Source organism: Odontesthes bonariensis, chromosome 20 (assembly GCF_027942865.1).
Source record: "Odontesthes bonariensis isolate fOdoBon6 chromosome 20, fOdoBon6.hap1, whole genome shotgun sequence".
Taxonomy (NCBI): Eukaryota; Metazoa; Chordata; class Actinopteri; order Atheriniformes; family Atherinopsidae; genus Odontesthes; species Odontesthes bonariensis.
In genome coordinates this window covers 15,373,662-15,394,865 of record NC_134525.1, presented here as the reverse complement: position 1 = coordinate 15,394,865, position 21,204 = coordinate 15,373,662, and the positions used below count along the sequence as shown (strand labels likewise).

Genomic DNA, 21,204 nt, shown 5'->3' with positions numbered 1-21,204 from the left:
TGGTTATTATATTGCAGGAAGTCCCATTTTCTGTACAGGCACCACAGGAAATGAGAGCAATTAAACTTAAGATAATTCTGTTTGTGAACCTCTTTCTTTAAGTAGATGCTTTCCCAACATTGAGATCCCCTATACAAACAAGGCAGCATCTTAAGCTTTGCTAATAATGTTACAAAGAAGTATAAAATGTTTGCCTCCAAAATAGGCAGGGTTCTAGTGTTAAAAATGTTGCAAAAGTAAATTTGGATGTTTGTTTTTAAACCCACGTGACACAGATAGGAAACAAGCCTTCAGCTATCTTGTTTCTGATCAGTGTCTGCTCACAATAAAGGAGCCGTGTGTGATATAACTGTATGGTGACTGGTACACAAATCCATAAAATGATCAAATTTAAAAAAAAAAAGAATAACACAAATAACAAATATTGGCAAACATCTGATAAACATTGCCTGTATGAGCATTTTTAAACTTTGGCCATGAAGAAATCTAACAAAACACAAAATGTGTGACATGAGCTGACAGTAAAGCCTAGTGGTTACTGAGCCAATCTGCAACGGAAAAATTTGACGTCTACCCTCTGCTGCATTTCTGTTATGTCCCTTCAGCTTTCCTATTTGCTGTAAAAATGTAACCAGAGAAGAAAAGCCTTTGGGTATCTCCTCAGCCCCCCATTCCCTCAGCTAGGATATAAAGCGGTTTGGTCCAAAAATGCCTTGATGCATCTGTCCGGGTACTCATTTGATTGCATTTAATTACAGAATGCAATGATACATCTGAATAGGAATTCCTCCTCATAACAGACGGATCTTCTTGCACTTCACTTATATCACATGCCATCCTCTCTAACATTTTCAGCAACATGATGCAGCATAAGACTCCCGTCTGACCCCAGGTTTAAAAGGAAAGCAGCCTCTTATACAGCCTTCTAAACTTTAGGTAACTTCAAAGTCTGCTTCTGTTGAGGTCCCTCAACCGGGTTACCCAAACTTTAAATTCCTTCTTTTGGCTTTCAGTTAGTTACTTTGCATTGATGAGGTCAGGCTTTGAAACTGTTAACACTTACCTTTGCAATTAGTTCCCCATGACAAATTATTTATTATGCCAAGTTATCAGAGTGTAATCTTAATTCTCTTTTCTCCCAAAGATAAGAGTACTGTGAATTTTTTGACAAAAAAATCCCTGCAACTCACCAATTGCCCCATTTTCAACCCAGGGTTCCCTTTGCTTGATCCCAGGAGATCCTCGGACATATACATCTTCCCTGATTGTGTGCTTCTCATCCGAGATATTCAGCATGTGGATCTCTGTCCTCCAAGAGACTCTGCTCCTTCTCCCCAATATACAAATCCAGGTCTCTATCACATTTGTGATTTATGCGGCTATCTATATGAAACTAAAGGACTTGACTGAGCTTGACTTCAGATAATATTAAGAAAAATCCCTGAATTACAACATGGATGAGAATAAAATGAGCATGTAGATGCATACGAACACATGTCCATGTTATTTCACATGATACGAGGAGGGATTGCTGGTCCAATTCAACATTCGATGGAGCAGACCCTTTCTCAGTCACTCTCTCACAGAGATACAAACTGACTTTCTTACTACCATTCACATGCTAGATTGATCATACTTCAAACAGTTTTGTCCTATTGTTATTCTATATTTTGCAATGCAATATACTTATATCAACATACAGTGACAAGCTGTGTGATAAAAATGCTTTCACTTGAAATAAGATAAATGGTACATGGTATAGTCTGCGTGTACATAAAGTACATTCTACCGGTGTCCTCATTTTGCATGTTGTGTCCATTTAAAAATGTCCATTAGTGCTCAAAATAATACAGAGCAATCTGTTATTGCCACAAGACACTAACTGCATCCTGATCATGATACAGATATGCTTTCCCAGATCTGCCAAGGGAGTGGAAATCAAGAGGACTGGGAATTTCAATAAGGCAATCAATTAAGTTTTATAGATCACTTATTCGTGAGGTTGCTCTTAATAACAAAAGCTTTATGCCAGAAATAAAACACAAAATATAAATACCTTTCAAATTTTCGTCTTTTTTCAATTTTGTTCCAGGCTAAATTATGCACGAGCGCGCGCGCGCACACACACACACACACTGCTGCACGCGCACATGCCAGCACAAACCACTGGTGGCTGCGTCTCACCACTGTTGTCTGTCAGACGGAATGATTAATGATCCGTAATGATCCAGGACCGGAGAAGCCCCAGTGATCACCATGGGCATCTGTCTCACTGACCCCACAAAATATCAACTGAGTCTCGGCCAGCAGCAACGTAATGCGACCTGACGAAGCATGGACAATTTCCCCGTTAAACAGAACCCGAGATAACAACTGAGGCAGGAGCAGTAATTGCACAGTGTCCCTTAAAAAGTAATCAGGCAGTCACTATTTGGAAACCTAAATCGCGGGGAGCATCACAACAAAGAAATAAGTTCGGACAGTAGGCTACGGATACAAAATGTATGTATTTGTCAGGCAAATACAAACAATTCCACAAAGAAAACAAATGCAGAGATTGTAAGATAATAGAAAAAAATGGTATCGCCATAGATATTCCAATTCTCTAAATCCCCCGTGAATTTTGTTAAAAAAAAGGAATACACATAAAATTGATTTAAACAATAATATTCTTAAATGTTGCATGTGCCTCTGTGAAGACAGAGTTTCAGTTAAGTAGTTTAAACCAAAACTCCCTCTGAAACAAATTTAGATTAATCAGTATCTCTATCTCATTTAGTCTCTCAAATCCGGGCTCATAAATTGCACAAAAGCCTAAACAACAACACAAGAAAACTCACACAGAGGTGCCATTAGGTAATCCAGCCCTTTCTGGACTCCCTGGAAATCCGTGAACAAAATCTCAACAGTCAGAAAATACCTGTGTTAATTAAACATTAACCATTAAGAGAGAGCCAGGACCGCTAACACGTGCAGGTCTAAACTCGGAGGGTAACCCCGCTCCCATGCACAGTCTTTTCCCGGTAACTTGGCTGCACTAGGCTACTCTAGCCAGTAAACAGGATGCACGGGTCCGCTCCAGAGAGAGACCCGGTCCGCTGCCCACCCACCATGTCTAACCCAATCAACGCTCGAGAACACGTCCAAACATTTAAAACAACAACTTACGGGTTGTTTGCAGAGCTCCGTGCACACTGTGGAAATAGCAGAAAATCCACAAAACGATGAGCGATAACAACGTCAACCTCCGGGCGGGACGGTGCCGGTGCATCTTCACGGCTGGTTCTGGGGACACGGAGCTGCGCGGCGGTAATGCCAGTGAGGTCCGCGAGCCTCGCTTCGCAGTTCAGGACTGACAGAGGAGCCTGGTGCAAGCACTCTCACTCTCCCTCCCTCTCTGTCTCTCTCACTCTCTCTGCCTCTCGATGATGTAAGGATCGCACCGTCAAAACGGGCTGGCTTGAAGACGGGAAGCAATTATCCCTTCTGCTATCTCGCCTCCTTACTTAGCGACTCACAACAAAAACAAATCCGAGTTTCCACCTGCAAAGGGCGAGAGCGACTGTGTGCATCTGCAGTATAGGCTTCTGTAGTTCAAGGAGGCATGACAGTGCGCTTCCCCAAACGACTGAACTGGTTTTTCTTGTCCAGCACTCCAATGCGCTGTCCGCGGTGCTGAACTTATCCCAGTCTGTCTGTATCTCTCGCAGAGCGTCTCTCCGTTTCTTATAGCCAGACACTGCCCCCCTCCTTTCTATGTGGAGGCGGCAGTATACTTTCACTTCTCTTCAGACACTATGTCTTTATGTTGCTTCACTCTACTCTGCTTTCACCATCACACAACTGTCTCTACTAATGACTGAATATCAAAAGGTTTTGGAAATTTCCCGAAATTTCTGTTGGAATCATCTGCTTACCGAAACTTTAGAAATGATGGCAGATTGGCCAACTACAGTGAATGGTCCAACGATAAACTAACATAGCAACTCAATAAAATTTATTGAAACAAAATATGCATATTGTTAGTACTTCAAATGTTAATTTCCAATACACAGGAAGCTGTGTGTACACACAACTGTTTGTTGCAGATGAGAACGTGCAGAGAAAACAGAAACAACAATAATACTTTTTATTAATTCTGTGAAAATTAGGGTAGTTTAACATAATGGCTTTGAGACTGGACGGAGTAGTGAAATTTAACTTTAAACATAACCTAAATTATTTAACACTGAAAACTCAACTGGATCTAAAGAAAACACTGTTTATGTTTTATTACTACAGCTTATCTGATGAGGCTGTGGAGGTACATCAATCAAAAGAGGCTGGGAACCACTACTGTAAACAATACATCAGTTTGTTATCTTCCACTGTAGTAATGACAGCTCATTTGTGGTGGAGCTGTTTTGAGATATGAATAAGGGAGAAATTTAAGAAATAACTTTAAGCTACAAGTGAAAAAGCAAAAACAAACAAAAAAAAAACAACCCTTCACTTAATGTAAACTGCCATCCAAATCTGGCTGTTTTCACTTGTGAGTATCAAATCTGAGGCAATATCATCTGACAAGAGCATCATGTGTGATTGTTATCTCTGCAAAAATCGTTTCTATAAATGAAGAAACTGGTGAAAAATATTCATACAGCTCCAACAGTAGTAATATCCCATAGGGAGTGATGATGACAAACAGCACGCTTATCAACACGCATGCTAATCTATGGGTCACAAACACTGAATTAAAACTGCAATAATACAAACAGAAGCAGGAACATGTTTCATTGGGGATTTGTATTGTTCTGTGTTTATTAGTGTGCAAATTAAATTGGAATACAATTCAAATATCAGCATGAAATTGAAAAGATGCAAGTGAAGTGTGCTGGGTATTGGCCAACCCTCAAACAATGTTAAGCAAGGACCACAATGGCAACATCTTTACTGTTAAAGACAATAATAAATCTGCTAATGTACAAACAGACTTAAAACTATGCAGAAAGCTACATTTTTGGCTGACGTGTAGTCCCACATGGCTGGTCAGGCTGCAACACATACCATTTCTTGTAAAATGGGAAAAAGCAGACCGGCTTGTTTAAAAATTCTTTAAACCATTACAACCATCTTGGGCAGCACTGAACCTCAAATGCAGCAGCAGTGCCCCTGCAAAATAATGTCACACGGGACCATATGTTTGTAAAAAATGTCAGCATGTAGGCAGTAAGGGAATTTAAAGTGGTAATACAAAGATTGATGAAGGGAAAGAGGAAAGCGCTAGATTTGCCAAATTTCAGGTTCACATTAGTTTTTTGGCAGAAATAACTATTGGGTTATACTCTCACTGGTCAGCTAGTGTTCTAACCAACAAAAGGCAATAAACTCCCCTCCACTGCCAGTATACAAGTGTGCCTCCTCTCTGAAAGATCCTCTGTGTATTGTCCAAACCTTGGTGTTATTTTGGTGTCCCATTTACCTTTGTTTGTTTGACAATTCCTGGGGTTCGGTGTGATGATCACTGACTCGTGTTAAACAGTCGAGGAGTCGAAAATAAAGTTGATTGTGGTTTATTAACAGAAATAATATAAATTACACACTTCAAGGGTTCAAGTGTCTTTGTAGGTTTCTAATGTTCTGGATTCCAATGTCCATTCATTCTTCCTCTCTTTGCCACGGTCTTTGATGGTGTGCGCATCACCGAACCCTCCTATTGGCATCCGGATGGCACACCTATATACCTGTCGGCATATTTCCCCCTTTGCCTGTAGAGGGCGTACTCATTCATTCACACTCACTCACTCATACATACTCAAAACAGGAATTATATTAGATGTAGAGAAACAAATGAAGTTCTGAATGTAAAAAAATGGAATTTGTAAATAATAATATTTAAAGACAATAAATGATAAACATAAACTATTCAAATGGCTCCTACACACCGGCCCCTAATTGTGTGCATGGGCAACAATTATCGAACGTAAATACTTAAAAGGAGCCTAAAAATGCTTCAATGCATTATTATTTTTCAGTGTAAACATTAACAAGACATCTATCAAAATCATAATTAATTATACTCAACTTTCTGCACATTCCAATAGCAGACAGAGTTTTGTCACTGGTCTGTCATATACACCAGTCTTCGTTCTGATCTTCACTGTTCTCACAAGCCCTTTGGAGTCTGGTAGAACATCTTCAATTCTTCCCAGAACCCCGGATCCACGGGGGGCTGTGCTGTCCACCACCATCACAATGTCTCCTATTGCGAATCCTCTTCTCACTCTTGTCCACTTCTGCCTTTCCTGTAGCAAAGGTAAGTATTCTTTTGTCCATCTACTCCAGAACAGGTTGGCAAGGTATTGGACTTGCTTCCAGCGACGTCGGATGTACATGTCAGACTGTTTGAACAGCCCAGGAGGAAAGGAAGGATGGCATTTGAGGAGCAGAATGTGATTAGGTGTTAGGGCTTCCAGTTCACATTTGTCGTCAGATACTGTTGTGATGGGGCGACTGTTTAGAATTGCTTCCACTTCACAGAGCAGTGTATGTAAACTTTCATCGTCCAGTGTTTGTTCTTGTACAGTAGAAAGAATGACTTGTCTCACCATCCGGATCAGTCTCTCCCATACTCCGCCATGGTGTGAGGCTGCAGGTGGGTTAAAGGACCACTGGATGCCTTTCTGGAGCATTGCATTGTGGATCTTTTCAGAGTTCCAGCTTGTGATGGCGTTTTGCAGCTCCTTCTTGGCTCCAACCAGATTGGTTCCATTGTCAGAGCGTATGTGTGTCACCTGACCTCTCCTGCTGATGAAACGTCTGGGAGCATTAATGCATGAATCTGTGTCTAATGCGTGTGCCATCTCCAGATGCACAGCTCTGCTTGACATGCAGGTGAATATGACACCATAGCGCTTAATGAGACTTCTTCCTCTTCTAGTTTCAAAGGGTCCAAAGTAGTCAACACCAACGTTGCTGAATGGTGGAAGATCAGCTGTGAGTCTTTCTTTTGGCAGGTCAGCCATTTTTTGCTCACCTCTTTTCCCTCTCACACGCCTGCACACTACACATTTTGACAGGACTCTGCGGGCAGCTGAGTTGGCATTCACGATCCAATATCTTTTTCTGAGCTGAGAGAGCACGTGGTTTCTTCCAGCATGTCCAAGTTGCTCATGGATGTGTCGGAGAATGAGTGTGGAGATATGAAGGTCTTTGGGGAGTATCATTGGCCGCTTGGCCTCTTCAGGCATTGCTGCCCTCTTCAGTCTTCCTCCTACCCTCAAAACTCCATCCTCCAGCACAGGGTCCAGTTTGTAGATGGTGCTCTTTCGGCTCAGTCCAGTGTCAGCAGCAGATGTGTTCAATCTTGCAAGTTCCTCTGGATACCTCTGATGTTGGCAGAATACCACAATGGCCTTCTCTGCCCTCTGCAGGTCATCTATGGAAATGCAACGTCCACCCAGTGTCTTCATCTCGTCATCCAGGGTCTTGCTTTGGCTCCGTGTCTTTGGGATCACAACCTGCTGTGACTGCTGTTTTCTTTTCAATTTCAATGTGAGGTAATCCTTCAGCTTCAGATACCACACCACAGCTCTCTTCAGCTTGCTCCAGCTTGAGTAGTGATGTAGTAACTGCCATGTGGGACTACCACACTTCTGGATTGCAGCATTGCATGTGGCTGAACTCTTCACCTCAAGGTCATCTTCTGAAAGTGACAATGACTGTAATGGGTTCTGCGGCCACTCACCCTCTGATGTCCAAAGGAATTCTGGTCCATTCAGCCACTCTCTGCATTTCACAAAGGTGGTTGCCTTCACTCTTCTGCTTGCAACATCAGCCGGGTTCAGTTTAGTTCCAATGTATCTCCATTGCGAGATGTCTGTATTCTCTCTTATAACAGCAATTCTATTGGCTACAAATGTTCGAAATCTTGTGTGTTGGTTTGCTATGTATTTCAGCACTGACTGGCTGTCCGTCCAGAATGTTGAGCTGTTCAGCTCCATCTCCAATTCTCTTCTGAGCATCATGTCCACTCTCACTGCTACGACTGCTGCCACCAGCTCCATGCGAGGTATGGTCATCTGCTTCAGTGGCGCCACCCTGGCCTTGCCGAGCATGAAGGCGATGTTCACAGTGTGGGTCTCTGAATGTAGGCGCAGGTAACTGACTGTACCATAGCCTTGCTCACTTGCGTCTGAGAAGTGATGGAGTTCAACCTCCACAGACGTTCCAGCTTCACTTGGCTTCACATAGCGTGCCACTCTGAAGTCTTTCAGCTCATCCAGACCAGCCACCCATCTTCTCCATCTCTCCACACACGCCTGGGGTATTGGATGGTCCCAGCTGCACTTCAGTCTGCAAAGCTCCTGCAGGAGCAACTTGGCAGGCAGAGTTAGAGGAGACAGGAAACCCAGAGGGTCATATATATAACTGACCATTGACAGTATGTTTCTCCTTGTGGGTGCTTTGTCAGGGATGGAGATATTAAACTTGAATGTGTCACTTTCCACACACCACAGCAAGCCTAATGCTCTTTCTGTGGGCAATTTGTCTCCGTCCAAATCCAGCTCTTTCATTTCAGTGGCTCTATCTTCTTTGGGTACATGTGCAAGTACAGTGCGGCTGTTACTCACCCACTTGGTAAGGTGAAATCCTCCCTTGTGGCAGACACAGGTAAGTTCTCTCATCAGCTCCACTGCTTGTTCTTCTGTTTCAAGAGACTTCAAACAGTCATCAACATAAAAAATTGATTCAATTGTGCTCACCACATCTGGACTACAAGTGCCTCTATTGTCTTTAGCTGTCTGTCTTAGTGCAAAGTTTGCACAGCTTGGAGAGGACACTGCTCCAAAGATATGCACAGTCATGCGGTACTCAACAGGGGGCAGAGATACGTCACCTTTAGGCCACCAGAGGAAGCGAAGAAAGTCAACATCACCTCTTGACACTCTGACTTGGTGAAACATTGACTTAATGTCAGCCATCAAGGCTACTGGATGTTGTCTGAATCTTGTGAGCACACCAATGAGAGTGCTTGTCAGATCTGGGCCTTGGAGGAGTGCAGCATTGAGAGATGTTCCATGGTATGTGGCGCCACAGTCAAACACCACTCTGATGGTGCCTTTCTTTGGATGGAAAACACCGTGATGTGGGACATACCAGAGCCTTCCATCAGCTCGTTGACTTCCAGCTTGTGGTACCACTTCTGCATGTCCATTGCTTATCACATTTTCCATGAACTCTGTGTAATCAAGTCTGAATTGTTCATTTCTTTTGAATTTCCTTTTGAGGCTCATTAGCCGTTGTTCTGCAACCTGGTAGTTGTTCGGCATCACTGGACAGTCACTTCGAAAAGGTAAGTCTATGCTGTAATGACCATTTTGCAGCTTGACTGACTGTTCAGCAATTTTCACAAACTTTCTGTCTTCCATTGACATTTCTTTGTCATCCACTGTTTCATTAAAATCATGATTGTACTGCTGTACAAGTAAGTTCTCCAATTTCTCAACAGATATTCTGTTTACACTCACAGCATGACACTCACCAGCATCTGCAGTGGGCGTGGCTTCTAGGGGACCGTTGATAACCCACCCCAGTAGGGTTTTCACTGCATAAGGTCCTTTTCCACGGCTGTTGATTACGTTCCATGGTTCTAGAGCCTTAGGAGCATTGTTTCCAATCAATAGCTCCACTTCGGCATTCACTGTTGGAATATGCACTTCGTTCAGGTAAGTCCATTTTCTTAGTTCCTCAGTTTTAGGTATGTTTGTTGTATCCACAGGCATGGAGGACTGGGTGTATGTTTCTGGGAGTGCAATGAAGTTGTTCTCCTTTAACGCACTGACCTCCAGTCCTTTTACCAGGTAAGTATCAACAGGTTTTTCTTGGTTCATTGTTTTTAGCAGTATATTGGTCCTTTTTCCAGGGATGTTCAATTTGTGCATTAGATTGTCTGTGCAAAATGTTGCAGAGCTGCCAGGATCTAAGAAGGCATAGGTGTTGATGACTCTGCTATCTTTGTTGCACTTGACCTGCACTGGTACAATTGACATGGCACAGTTCGATGTTTTGTGTGTGCTACCGGCCCCAATATGCTCACCCACATCAGATGAAGACTTGATGGTACTGGCAAATGTCTGTTCTGATGTTGACACTGCGGATTTGATGTGTAATGCACTGGGGTGTCGCTTGTTGCAAATTGAGCAGGTAAGGCGCTTTGCACAGTCTTTGCTAATATGACCAGCTTTGGTCAGGCATCCAAAACAAATTCCACTCTGCTTGAGGAATGTGATTTTGTCCCTGTGTGGCTTTGTGTCAAACTGTGTGCATGTCTCCAGGTTATGCTCACCAGTGCAGAACAGACATGTGGCGGTTGATGGTACTGCAGTTGACGTCACATCCACCTTTGTAGCAAAGCTTCCTTTGGCAGGTGGTTTCACTGGCATTTTGGGTTTCATTTTAGTGCTAGAATCTTGGATGTCACCAAACACTGGGTCAGAAATAATGGTGGCTTGTTTTTCAATGAAGTTGACCAAGTCCTTCATTCTGACTCGGATATTCTGTTCTTGAATTTTGCATGCTTCCACACGCCACCTTTCTCTCCATCTATAGGGTAACTTTAGCAAAATGCTTTTCATGTTTGAGATGGTATCCAGCTCCTCCATGTATTCCACATTTTCCATGGCATTACAGCAACTCCTCAAGAACAATGCAAAGTCCTGCAGAGCTTTCACATCTTCTGTTTTAACTGCGGGCCATGAGAGTGCCTTTTCAATATAGGCGCATGAGATCCTGTACTCATTCCCAAAGTGCTGGTCTAACAGCTTTCTGGCCTTCCTGTAGGCTCTGCTGGCATCATCAATCAGCTGGCAACTTTTGACTAGCTCTTGTGCTTTCCCCCTAGTGTACTGAATGAGGTACAGCAGCCTGTCATGGTTATTGTCAGTTTTGACCTCAATGATGTGATCAAACCAGTGAATGAATGACTTGTACTGTAATATGTCACCATTAAAGTTCTCAATGTTGCCTTTGGGTAGAGTAGTCAATGTTTGCTGCTTTATGAGCAGACTGGTTAGCCAGTTTTGCATTTCCATAACTCTGGTGATGGCATCAGTGCCCTGGTTTCCTCCTGGTCGCACTAGCGGCGTTTGAGGGAATGGGGTTCGGGGTGCTGGCCCATATAGCCTACCACCACCAATGGCTATAGGTGCAGCTGGTGTTCTGGCGGTTGCAGATGGGATTCTACTTGCTGTTCTAGCTGCTGCAGGGGTAAATGGGAACTGGACAGTTACATTTTCCTTGAGTCTCACTGTACTTTGTTCAAGGTATTCATTCATTGCATCTCCTGCACTGTCACCAAATGGTTTTACTTCAGCATCTTTAAGATATTGCAATTTGGCTGAGTTTGCATTTAATTCTGCTTCCATGTCAAGTTTTTCTTTCTTTTTCCTTAATTCATCTTTTCGCAGCTGCATTTGCACTTGTAATTGTGCTTCTTCATTTTCAATGCTGTGTCTTTTTTCTAAGGCTTTGGCCTTTTGAAGTAATGCAACCTGTTCAGCTTCAGCAACTACGCGCGCCGACTTTGTGGAGGACTGGCTGCGTGCAGAAGTTCGACTGCGCATTGAAGCTGCAGAACTTCTGTCTTCGTCATCTAAGGTGCCGTTTACACATACCCGGGTATTTTGAAAAACGAAGACCTTTCCCTTCGTTTGTGCCTTTCGTTTACACACAAACGGAGTTTTTTCCTCCGAAAACGAAGCTAAAAAAAAACTCCGGCAAAAGTGGAGATTTTTTAAAAACTCCGTTTAGCGTTTGTGTGTAAACTGGTTGAAAGACGAAAACGGAGTTTTCAGAATGGAATGCGGAGTTGTCGTCATAGTACAGAGCCCCACCCCTATCCACCATAGTGGCAGGATAACGCCATTCATTGTTTATCTGGCAAGCATGGAGGTACTAGCAGCATTTATTTTGTTGAGAGCTATACTCGCTTGTGTGATTTTGAAAATTACATTCCTACAAAGTATTGAACAACAAAGGCGCATTACGGCGCGGAGGGCAACAATTGCGGAGCTTCTGTTGGCAGACAGAGCCCGGCCATACCACCGCCAGCGACGGCGATTCTGGATTAGACCCGGACGGACTGCTTTATGGTGGGAAAATTTTGAAAATGGCTTTGTTGTTCCGGAGGAATGGAGGGAAAATTTCAGGATGTCACGATTTTCACTCCTTTCCCTAGCAGAACTGCTACGCCCGCACATCCAGGGTGAAAGTACTCACATGCGCGCTTCTGTTGATGTTGTGAAGAAAGTTGCCTGTCAGCGGTTCTCTATTAGGCTTCTGATTGGCTTGTGTGGAATTTTCATTGTTCTAACATTGCCACCGTCAGGCTTGGCGTAATTTAACAGCTCCTGATAGCGTATTTCTCCGGATCAATGTAGACGGGGTTTTTTTAAAAAACGGGGCTGTGTGCACGGGTTTTTTTTTGAAAACGAAGGTTAGAAAATATGCGTTTTTCAAAATACCCGGGTATGTGTAAACGGCGCCTAAGACGGCACCTGTTTGCAGTTCTAAAGGCAACACAGTCTCTGAGCTGGTTACATTGCTTTCCACAGCATAGATCCATTTAGACACGTTTTCCATAAACAGATTAATTTCCTCTATTCGCGGATTGTACCAGGCCTTTGTGTCGTCGGTTTTGTCCTTTGCGCTTAAAGTGTGTTGGAATGAGACATGCAATTCTTTGAATTCTACCAGCTGCTGATTAAACTTGATCATATTTTCTTTTACTTCATCTAAACCGTCTCTGTCAGCCATCAAAGTATCAACTATTCCCATTCGTCTCGTCAGGTGAGACATTTTGCCTTGGCGAGACAAGCGCATCTTTGCTGACGTATACTTCATTTCCAAATTTTCTTCCTCTAGCTCCAAATCCGCCATTTCGATTGCAAACAATTACTTTTTCGTTAAGGCAAAAATAATAAATCAAAAATGGGTCGCTACTTTTCAACAAAACGTGTCCATCAAACTCAAAAATCCTTTTCAAAAAGTTTCAGAAAGGTATAATGGCGTTTTCTTCTCGAGCCGTCAAGTCAAACCAAAAGCGGAGCTTAAAACAAAAATATAGGCATACTACTTAATTCAAAACTCAAAAGTTTGTCCGTAAAAGGGTATTCAAAAGTTCAATATGTCTTCTTTAAAGTCCGACAGTTCAATTAACTCAAAGTTTCCATACCTTCGAAGGGGCTTTGCTTTTAAAATGTTTGTTCTCCGCTTTTTCCTTTGTTCTTCAAGTCCAGCGAGTTCCTTTCCACATAAATCCAAAGAATGTTCAGTGTTCCACGAAGCAGTTCTTCTTGCGTTCATCAAAGACTATTGTATTGTCCAAACCTTGGTGTTATTTTGGTGTCCCATTGACCTTTGTTTGTTTGACAATTCCTGGGGTTCGGTGTGATGATCACTGACTCGTGTTAAACAGTCGAGGAGTCGAAAATAAAGTTGATTGTGGTTTATTAACAGAAACAATATAAATTACACACTTCAAGGGTTCAAGTGTCTTTGTAGGTTTCTGTTCTGGATTCCAATGTCCATTCATTCTTCCTCTCTTTGCCACGGTCTTTGATGGTGTGCGCATCACCGAACCCTCCTATTGGCATCCGGATGGCACACCTATATACCTGTCGGCATATTTCCCCCTTTGCCTGTAGAGGGCGTACTCATTTATTCACACTCACTCACTCATACATACTCAAAACAGGAATTATATTAGATGTAGAGAAACAAATGAAGTTCTGAATGTAAAAAAATGGAATTTGTAAATAATAATATTTAAAGACAATAAATGATAAACATAAACTATTCAAATGGCTCCTACACTCTGTCTCTAAAATCTGTGATAAAGATTTTACCTCTCTGAGATAATCAAAATACAAATATATTGGGCAATCAAACTAAAGTACATCAAAGAGACATGTTTATTTTGGATCTAAACAGCTACTTAACAACATTAAAATGTCTGGGTCAAAATGGCCTGCAACATCATCTTTCTATACAAACTCTGCACAGACATTCCACTGCACAACAAAGTGTCCAGGTTTTACACACCAGTTCATGACCTTAGATGAGGAAAAGTCACACAATTTCATAAAGAAAAAGAAAGGATAACCAGTACTTTGGTAAAGACAAAAACTGAAATGGGTCAAATTGACCCTTAACATAATACGAGGATTAATTACAAGATACTGTACAATAAAGTAAAAGCACAGGGCTGCATTAAAAACAATCAGGAGTGGATATTATTGCACATACAATAGTAAATGGTATAAGCTGAAGAGGGAATTTGTTTTGGCGAAATATAAACATTAAGTAGGAGAACAATGTGACTAAATTGGTACCCCAGGGAGAAATTTAAGAGTGGTCTATTGAGTGCAGTGGGAAAAGAAAAGTAATGAACACAAGAATCCCTCCTCCAGAATTTAATCATGAACTCCTATTACTGAGTTATTGTGACAAACAATCAAAGAGGAGGATAAAACCACCTGTTTTATTTGGTGTAGAAACCGAATGTTTTAGCTGTTTCAGGTTAAGGACGGAACCATTATAGCTTCAATAAAAAGTCATGGAAAGTTAATGTCGGGAATGTACTTTAGCTCTAGCACAACATTCTCCGATCACTTACGACAAATCCATCTCTGTCTGACATGAAGCTCTATTTGTCCGAAGTGTAAGGGAGAAATATTTGGCCTTGGTGAGAATCACTGGTGCATATCAGAATAATAACCTCTAAACACAAAGTCTTACAATGTTTGAATCATATGAGTGCCATGCTGTCAAGTCAGGTGCCATGCTTGCTTCACGGCACTTCGGGGGAAAAAACTGCCCTTCTTTAGGTCAGCAAAGACTCACATAAAAAAAGTGAAATAGCCCATGCATCAGCTAAAGGACTTCAGAGCAGGAGTATAGCACTATTTTTAAAGTAGTGGTTCATTTCAATGGTTACGATTTCTCTTTTTAAATCTAATACCACTCGACAATATGTGGTGTTTGTGGCATGGGGTTAAAACAAGTAGCATTTCTACTGTATCTTATGTTGCTTCATAATCAGTAAATTCCCACTTAGTTTATTTCATCCATCCATTTTCTATACCTGCTTTAATCCAATTCAGGCTGAAAGCCTCTCCCTGTTGCCAGAAGGCAAGAGGCTAGATTAATTGCACACAAATGTATCACAGGGAACGAATTTATCTAAAACTGAAAACATTATTACAAATAAGATTCCTACCACCGCCGGTTCAGAAAAGTTATAGTGTGATTTAATAGGTTTCAAAATACAACCAACAACTGCCTTCATGAAAAAGAATTTCTGATGTTCTTACATGGGTTCCAGTGAGTCATTTGCTTACCTCACTAGATCAGCTATTCAGTCAGCAGGATGTTGGGACTGCCTTCCTGATAAAGGCCTGTAGACAGTTGTTGATTAGATAATTGCTGACTGTATTGCAGCAGTTTTGAGTGTCGACTCCTGACAGATCCTTGACCTGCACGTACAGAAATTTATGTCAATACATATATCTGTGCTAATTTTGAACTTACTGGTATAATTCAGGAAACTACACAACAATATCATACATTTCATGAAGCCATATTACTGATTTTTTTTTCTTTTTGCAACTAATAGAACAAATAATAAAAAAAACAGACAATAAACTTCTAGCAGTAATTTTAAAATCAGACTATATGTTTGCTGTAATCTGACCAGTCACTGATGTGTTTATAGATCACACTCAAAGGCAAAGGCTATGTGCTTTTAAAAGTACTAGTGTGCTTTAGGTAATGGAGTCTGAACAAATTAAGAAACACTAAAAGGAGAGATTGAATAAGGCCAATTAGTTTCCACCTGCAAAAGGCGAGAGGATTAGTGAAGGCAATATAGGAACAGTGGAAATGGAAGAGAAAATAGCTCAATTAAGAAAGATCATTAATAGTGGATCAAAACAAGGAGACAGCATTAACGTTAAGACTGAGCAAAGTTTCTCCATCCTCTGACAACTGAACCACTAATTAACAAGAACAGGTTTGAACATTTGTAATTGTGTATCAACATGAGTGTGTTTATGTAAATATATTACATTAATAGAGTACATTTACAGCAGGTTGGCATGCACAGAAAGAGCAGTAGATTGTCTCTTGACCTACATGTAATAAAAAATACATAAATAGTGCAACGCAAATCCACTGAGTACTTGCATCATTTCTGATACATTATAAATAATTCGTTCTAAATAACAGTGATCATAGAAATACAGTGCAAGAACAAGTTGAGAGACCACAATCATTTGGACAGATCCACATATTTTGTTTTTTAAGCACTGTGCTTCTGTGCATTAAACTTGAAAGATAAGATTGAAATGTTTACATTTGAGTGTCCTGTCTCAGATTTGATTGCTGCAGGAATGCATCACAGTCAATCACTAATGAGAATCATAAGGCCCAGAGATGCTCTTCTCAACCCTCATTGTAGACACCTTCATATTGTGGCCTCTGTGCTTTCAGTCTGATCTCCATCATTAGAAAACCGGTCAGTCAGATTGACATTAGTTTGGATTGTCTCAGATATTTGACCTCTTCAACTTGTAAAGCTCTTTGGATTATTTTCCTACTGAGTTACAAAGCCTTATAGGATACATTTATTGCATTTTGTTGTATCTGAGCATGCAGAATGCACTTATTAACCTCTGCATTCAACTAGCTGCTTCCACCTGCAATGAAATGCCAGGTCTAAAAAAAGGTTCCTAACTGAATTAAATGACCCCAGAAGTATCTAAGCAGCAGCCACAATAAAAATAAGTTCCCTAAATGCTAAAAAAAAGAAACTTCAGTGCGTTCTTCATTAACTTCAATAGCACTGGAAACACTGGACTATTCTTAATTTTTTTCCGGTTTCAACTTTTAAAGCAATGCTGATTATTTGGATCCAGTTGTATCCATCCTGAATTGTGAAGATATATATTTTTGGAAATATAAATATATAATATTTTTGATTTTTTTTTTCATTTTCTTTAGTTTCTTAATCACAAACTATATATACTTTATGTCTTATTAAACTAATACAATATGTACAAGATAGCCTCCATGTAACAACGTGATGAGATGTCATTAAACAAAGTAGTAATTTCCTAAGACCTTAAAGGACAAGACCGTTTTTTTGACATTGGGCCCTTGATTTCACATTATAACATGATGTTCTACTCACCCCTGCTTGTTGTTGGTAATTTGGAGCTGTTCCGAAGATATTCGAGAGGCGTCTGGCTGCTCTCTTGAGATATTCGGCCATGAAACGGTTTCCTATGGGCAACGTTATACAGGCACAAACTATGCTTTTTATAATTTATTAATTACTGTACACTAGCACTGATAACGTGGAGGTGCGTCGCTTACTTAAAAAAATCTGGGTTACTGTAATTTTGAATTTTATGTCGTAAAGTGGGTATACTGACGTCATCGTCGTGCTACTACCACAGACAGCCCACAGACCTGCTGCCTATTTATTCATTCGGCTACTTCAAAGCTATTTGGCAGATTGGGTTTAAAACTTTGATAAATTGTAAACATAATTGCACACATATTCTAGCATAAAAGCAAATATATAGTATAGTTAATCCATCTCAGGGCACAACCTGGACAGGTCGCAAGTCCATCGGGTCAGCACACACCTACAGTACCAGTAACCTAAGTGCCACACCTAAATGGAGCCATAATTAACGTGATTGGTTACACCTGTGTCCAACAACTTGTACTGTGCACCCTGTAAAAGCTAATGGACTTTCTAAAGTTTCCAGAGCCGTTTGTTAACGGAATAAAAACAGTCTGTTAGGTTCGGGACAAAGCAGTAAATGCTCTGTGATAAAACCTAAATGACTTCAAATTTCTTGTTGCGTTCAAAGCCGACAAATCCGTCTATATTTTAACACATGACTTAGAAGGTAGTGGAAGCACTCAAACTGATAAGACCTTGAATATGGTAGCTGATTAAGTAGTGACCTCCAGAATCTGAACTGCCTGAAACTGCCTGCAATTTTTGTTAAATGTTATGTCGTTTGACCCAAAAGTCCTTCCAAGCCTGTTCCAAACTATTTTACATTCAGTCTGGCTTCAGTTTTTCTTAGAGACATCCGTTTTGTTATCATGGTGTTTTTGGTTGTCCTTTGGTTTATACTGGATGTTGTAAAGGGATCCTGCTATCTATGGACTTCCAGCCATTTAATCCTGCAGAGCTCACTAGTGAGCATTTTTCTTTTATCCATGATTTATCCTACTGATGATTTGATCACTCCTGATGCTCCCCCACCACTGACCTACAGTCTGTCTCGGGTAACTAATATAGTGTATCTGAAATTTAGGAATAAAAGAAATGGTTGAACCAGCCTGTTCCTGTCATTCTCAATTGTGAATTCTGTGTATTGCATGAGCCTTCCCTCATTTGCTATATTTCTCTCCCAAAAGTAGCACAGTGGAATTGACTTATGTAAATTAACGACCTTCTGTGTCAATTGTTGCAGGGATTATTAGCATATTCTCCAAATAGCACAAGAAGTAGAAAAATCAACATCTGCACTTCTGTGAAAATCTCCTTGCTCTTCTCTCTTCACAAATATCATGACATCACGATACAAATCACTACGCATATTGTACAAATCCCTGTAACTTTAAGCTGTATGTTGACGAGATGAACAAGTTCCCTTAGTTGTCCCTGTCCTCCCCTGACATTTGTTGTGTTTCTTTGTGCAGCAAAAGTGAGAGGAACAACAAACCAACATGCTCACTGCATGACAGAAAAAGAAAAGAAATGTGTTTTGGGCTTTTAGGAATATTTTGTTCCCAGTCAAGTGGGAGGAAATGTCTACAGAATAATTCCTCATTGTCATGCAGATTAGCTTTTGACTGAAGGTGTCAGCTTAGCTGCTATTTGCTTTTGAGTTCCATAGAGTGTGCGGCAACTGATCGCAAGTCACAGTGACGTAAATTGACAGAACTGTTAAACAATGAAGAAAAAATGCCATAACATACATTAAATCCATCTATCTATACATTTTCTATACCCGGATTGCAGGGGGGCTGGAGCCTATTACAGCTGTCATTGGGCGAGAGGCGGGGTACACCCTGGACAGGTCGCCAGTCCATCACAGGACCAAATATATATATATGTAAATTAAGTTTTAATGCTTTTAGTAATGACACCAGAAAGAGGAAATAAAAAGTCCCTGCTGACAGAACTGAATTTTCCACATTCTATTTTTTATAGTAAGAATTAATCCTCTTTCAGCCTAAACCGTTTCTTCTCCAGCTACTGATTTCAGTCCGTAGCCCCAAATTAACGAGGGATCATATCAGTTTTTGTGGCTTTGACTTCAGACCCCTCTTATCCCTAAGAAAATCCATTTGTAAGGAAAGTTCGGCCCTGTCATCACGACAGACTTAAGTAAAATAGTTAAGAAAAAAAAATAAAATATAGATCTACAATTGGAGTGTGGAAAAAAAGATAAAGGAAAAGGAAAGTTGCTGATGTTGCATTTCTCTGGGTAAATTTAAACTTTTTTTTTCAGTGGCCATTTAGGTCAGACAAGTTTTCTTTCTCTTGGAAGACAAGAGTCAGACGCAATCTGCACTTACAAGGAAGGTTGGTCTTTTAATAATGTCACCGCATAATTGGTTTTCGGAAACATTGCATGGCCTTAATTAACTAAATGAGCCTAAAGGAATCAGTGAGAAGAGGGGAAAGTGAGAAAGAAGGGAAAAGGAAGGTGCAAAGCAAGGAGCAATGCAACAGACAGAGATCAGAACCTCATTCTTCAGTTAACAAGTCTGCTATTCATTTGTGGACCTTTTTTTCCACCCCTCACCCACGCTCTCAATAGATGTTCTTCTCTCAGCTCAAATGAACTTGGTTACATTCACAAGATGTTTCATGTACACGCTGGGTGAAAACGATGAGGAGATTTTTCCAGGAGAATCAGATGATTTCGATGCTCTTCACATATTATATTAGAGTTGTATCAGTACTCCTAACTGATATTTAGAGACAATTGTTTTTTCCATAATTCACTTGTTGGACAGAAAATTACAGCAACTACTTTGCAATGACTTTACTGCATTACTTTTGACCCATAAAGCATTGTAGGTCTGTTCCCAAGAAAATAGTTACCTATGTAAATTCCTTTATCTTCTCTTCTTTATCTATGATAAGGAATAATTATTTTTAAATTTTTTCCCATTATTATTTTTTTTTAATACTTATGAACGTGGTGGCACATTGGTGTGATGGCTAATAAATACCCACTTATTCAGACTCAGGTTTGCATGTTCTTCCTGTGCATCCATGGGTTCTTTCCAGGTATTTCGGCTTCCTTCCACCATCCAAAACATGCATTTTAGGTTGATTGGTTATTCTATATTGACCCTTGGAGTAAATGTTTGCATGCATGTTTTTTTGTGTCCATGCAGCCCTGTGACATACTGGCGACCTGTTCAGGGTGTACCCTGCCTCTCGCCCAGTGGCAGCTGAGATAGGCTGCAGCTCCTCCGTGACCCTGATTTGGATTGGGCGGGTATATAAGATGAATTGAAATTTCAGTTTTAATTAGAAGCAAGATTTTTGGACGGTACATGATTATACTTTATGACCGAGAGGAGAGTAAGAACCTGAAAAATGTAACACTTATTGCATTTTTCTGTGTAATCAAATAAAAAGCCAGCTTGAAAACAAAATAGCATTGAAGAGAGCCGGCATAAGAAAAATCAGTTTGTTAACTTTCTCTCCTTCCTTGTTTTTGGTTTTCTGTCCCCTTTGATTTCACTTAACCTTTTACTTCCATGCCTTCCCCTCCCATCATCTCTCTTTGAGTACTTTCTTCTTTCAACTCAATTCACCTTCTCTACCTATGAGATTCTGATAAAGTAAGTTTCATCTGAGTTGCTGACTGTTAAATGGTAATGACAGATCACATTAGCTTTATCTTCTATCATCTCATGAGCCTACGCGACCCCAAACTCAGCCAATCCCATCTTCTTGTATTAATGAGTGCACCATAAAATGATCTGACGCACATGCTCTACTGACTGATGGAATGTTTTGGTAATGTGTTGCTGGGTCACGGTGGTTATCGGTTGTCTCATTAATGATGGAACGCTCTCTCTGTAACGAGGGGGTAGTGTGCTGGTGCGTGTCCG

General features: G+C 40.8%; 1 protein-coding gene across 3 annotated transcripts in view; it reads right to left on the bottom strand.

Annotated features, from left to right (window-relative positions):
- The window catches only part of cntnap2a (contactin associated protein 2a), a 350,220-nt gene extending 346,537 nt beyond the window's left edge, over positions 1-3,683 (bottom strand). For all 3 annotated transcript variants that reach the window (XM_075452129.1, XM_075452131.1, XM_075452130.1), the window contains exon 1: positions 3,169-3,683. In XM_075452129.1, coding sequence (XP_075308244.1) covers positions 3,169-3,271 — 103 coding nt within the window. In that variant the 5' untranslated portion in view covers positions 3,272-3,683. The remainder of the gene's footprint in view (positions 1-3,168) is intronic.
- Between the last annotated feature and the right edge of the window lie 17,521 nt (positions 3,684-21,204).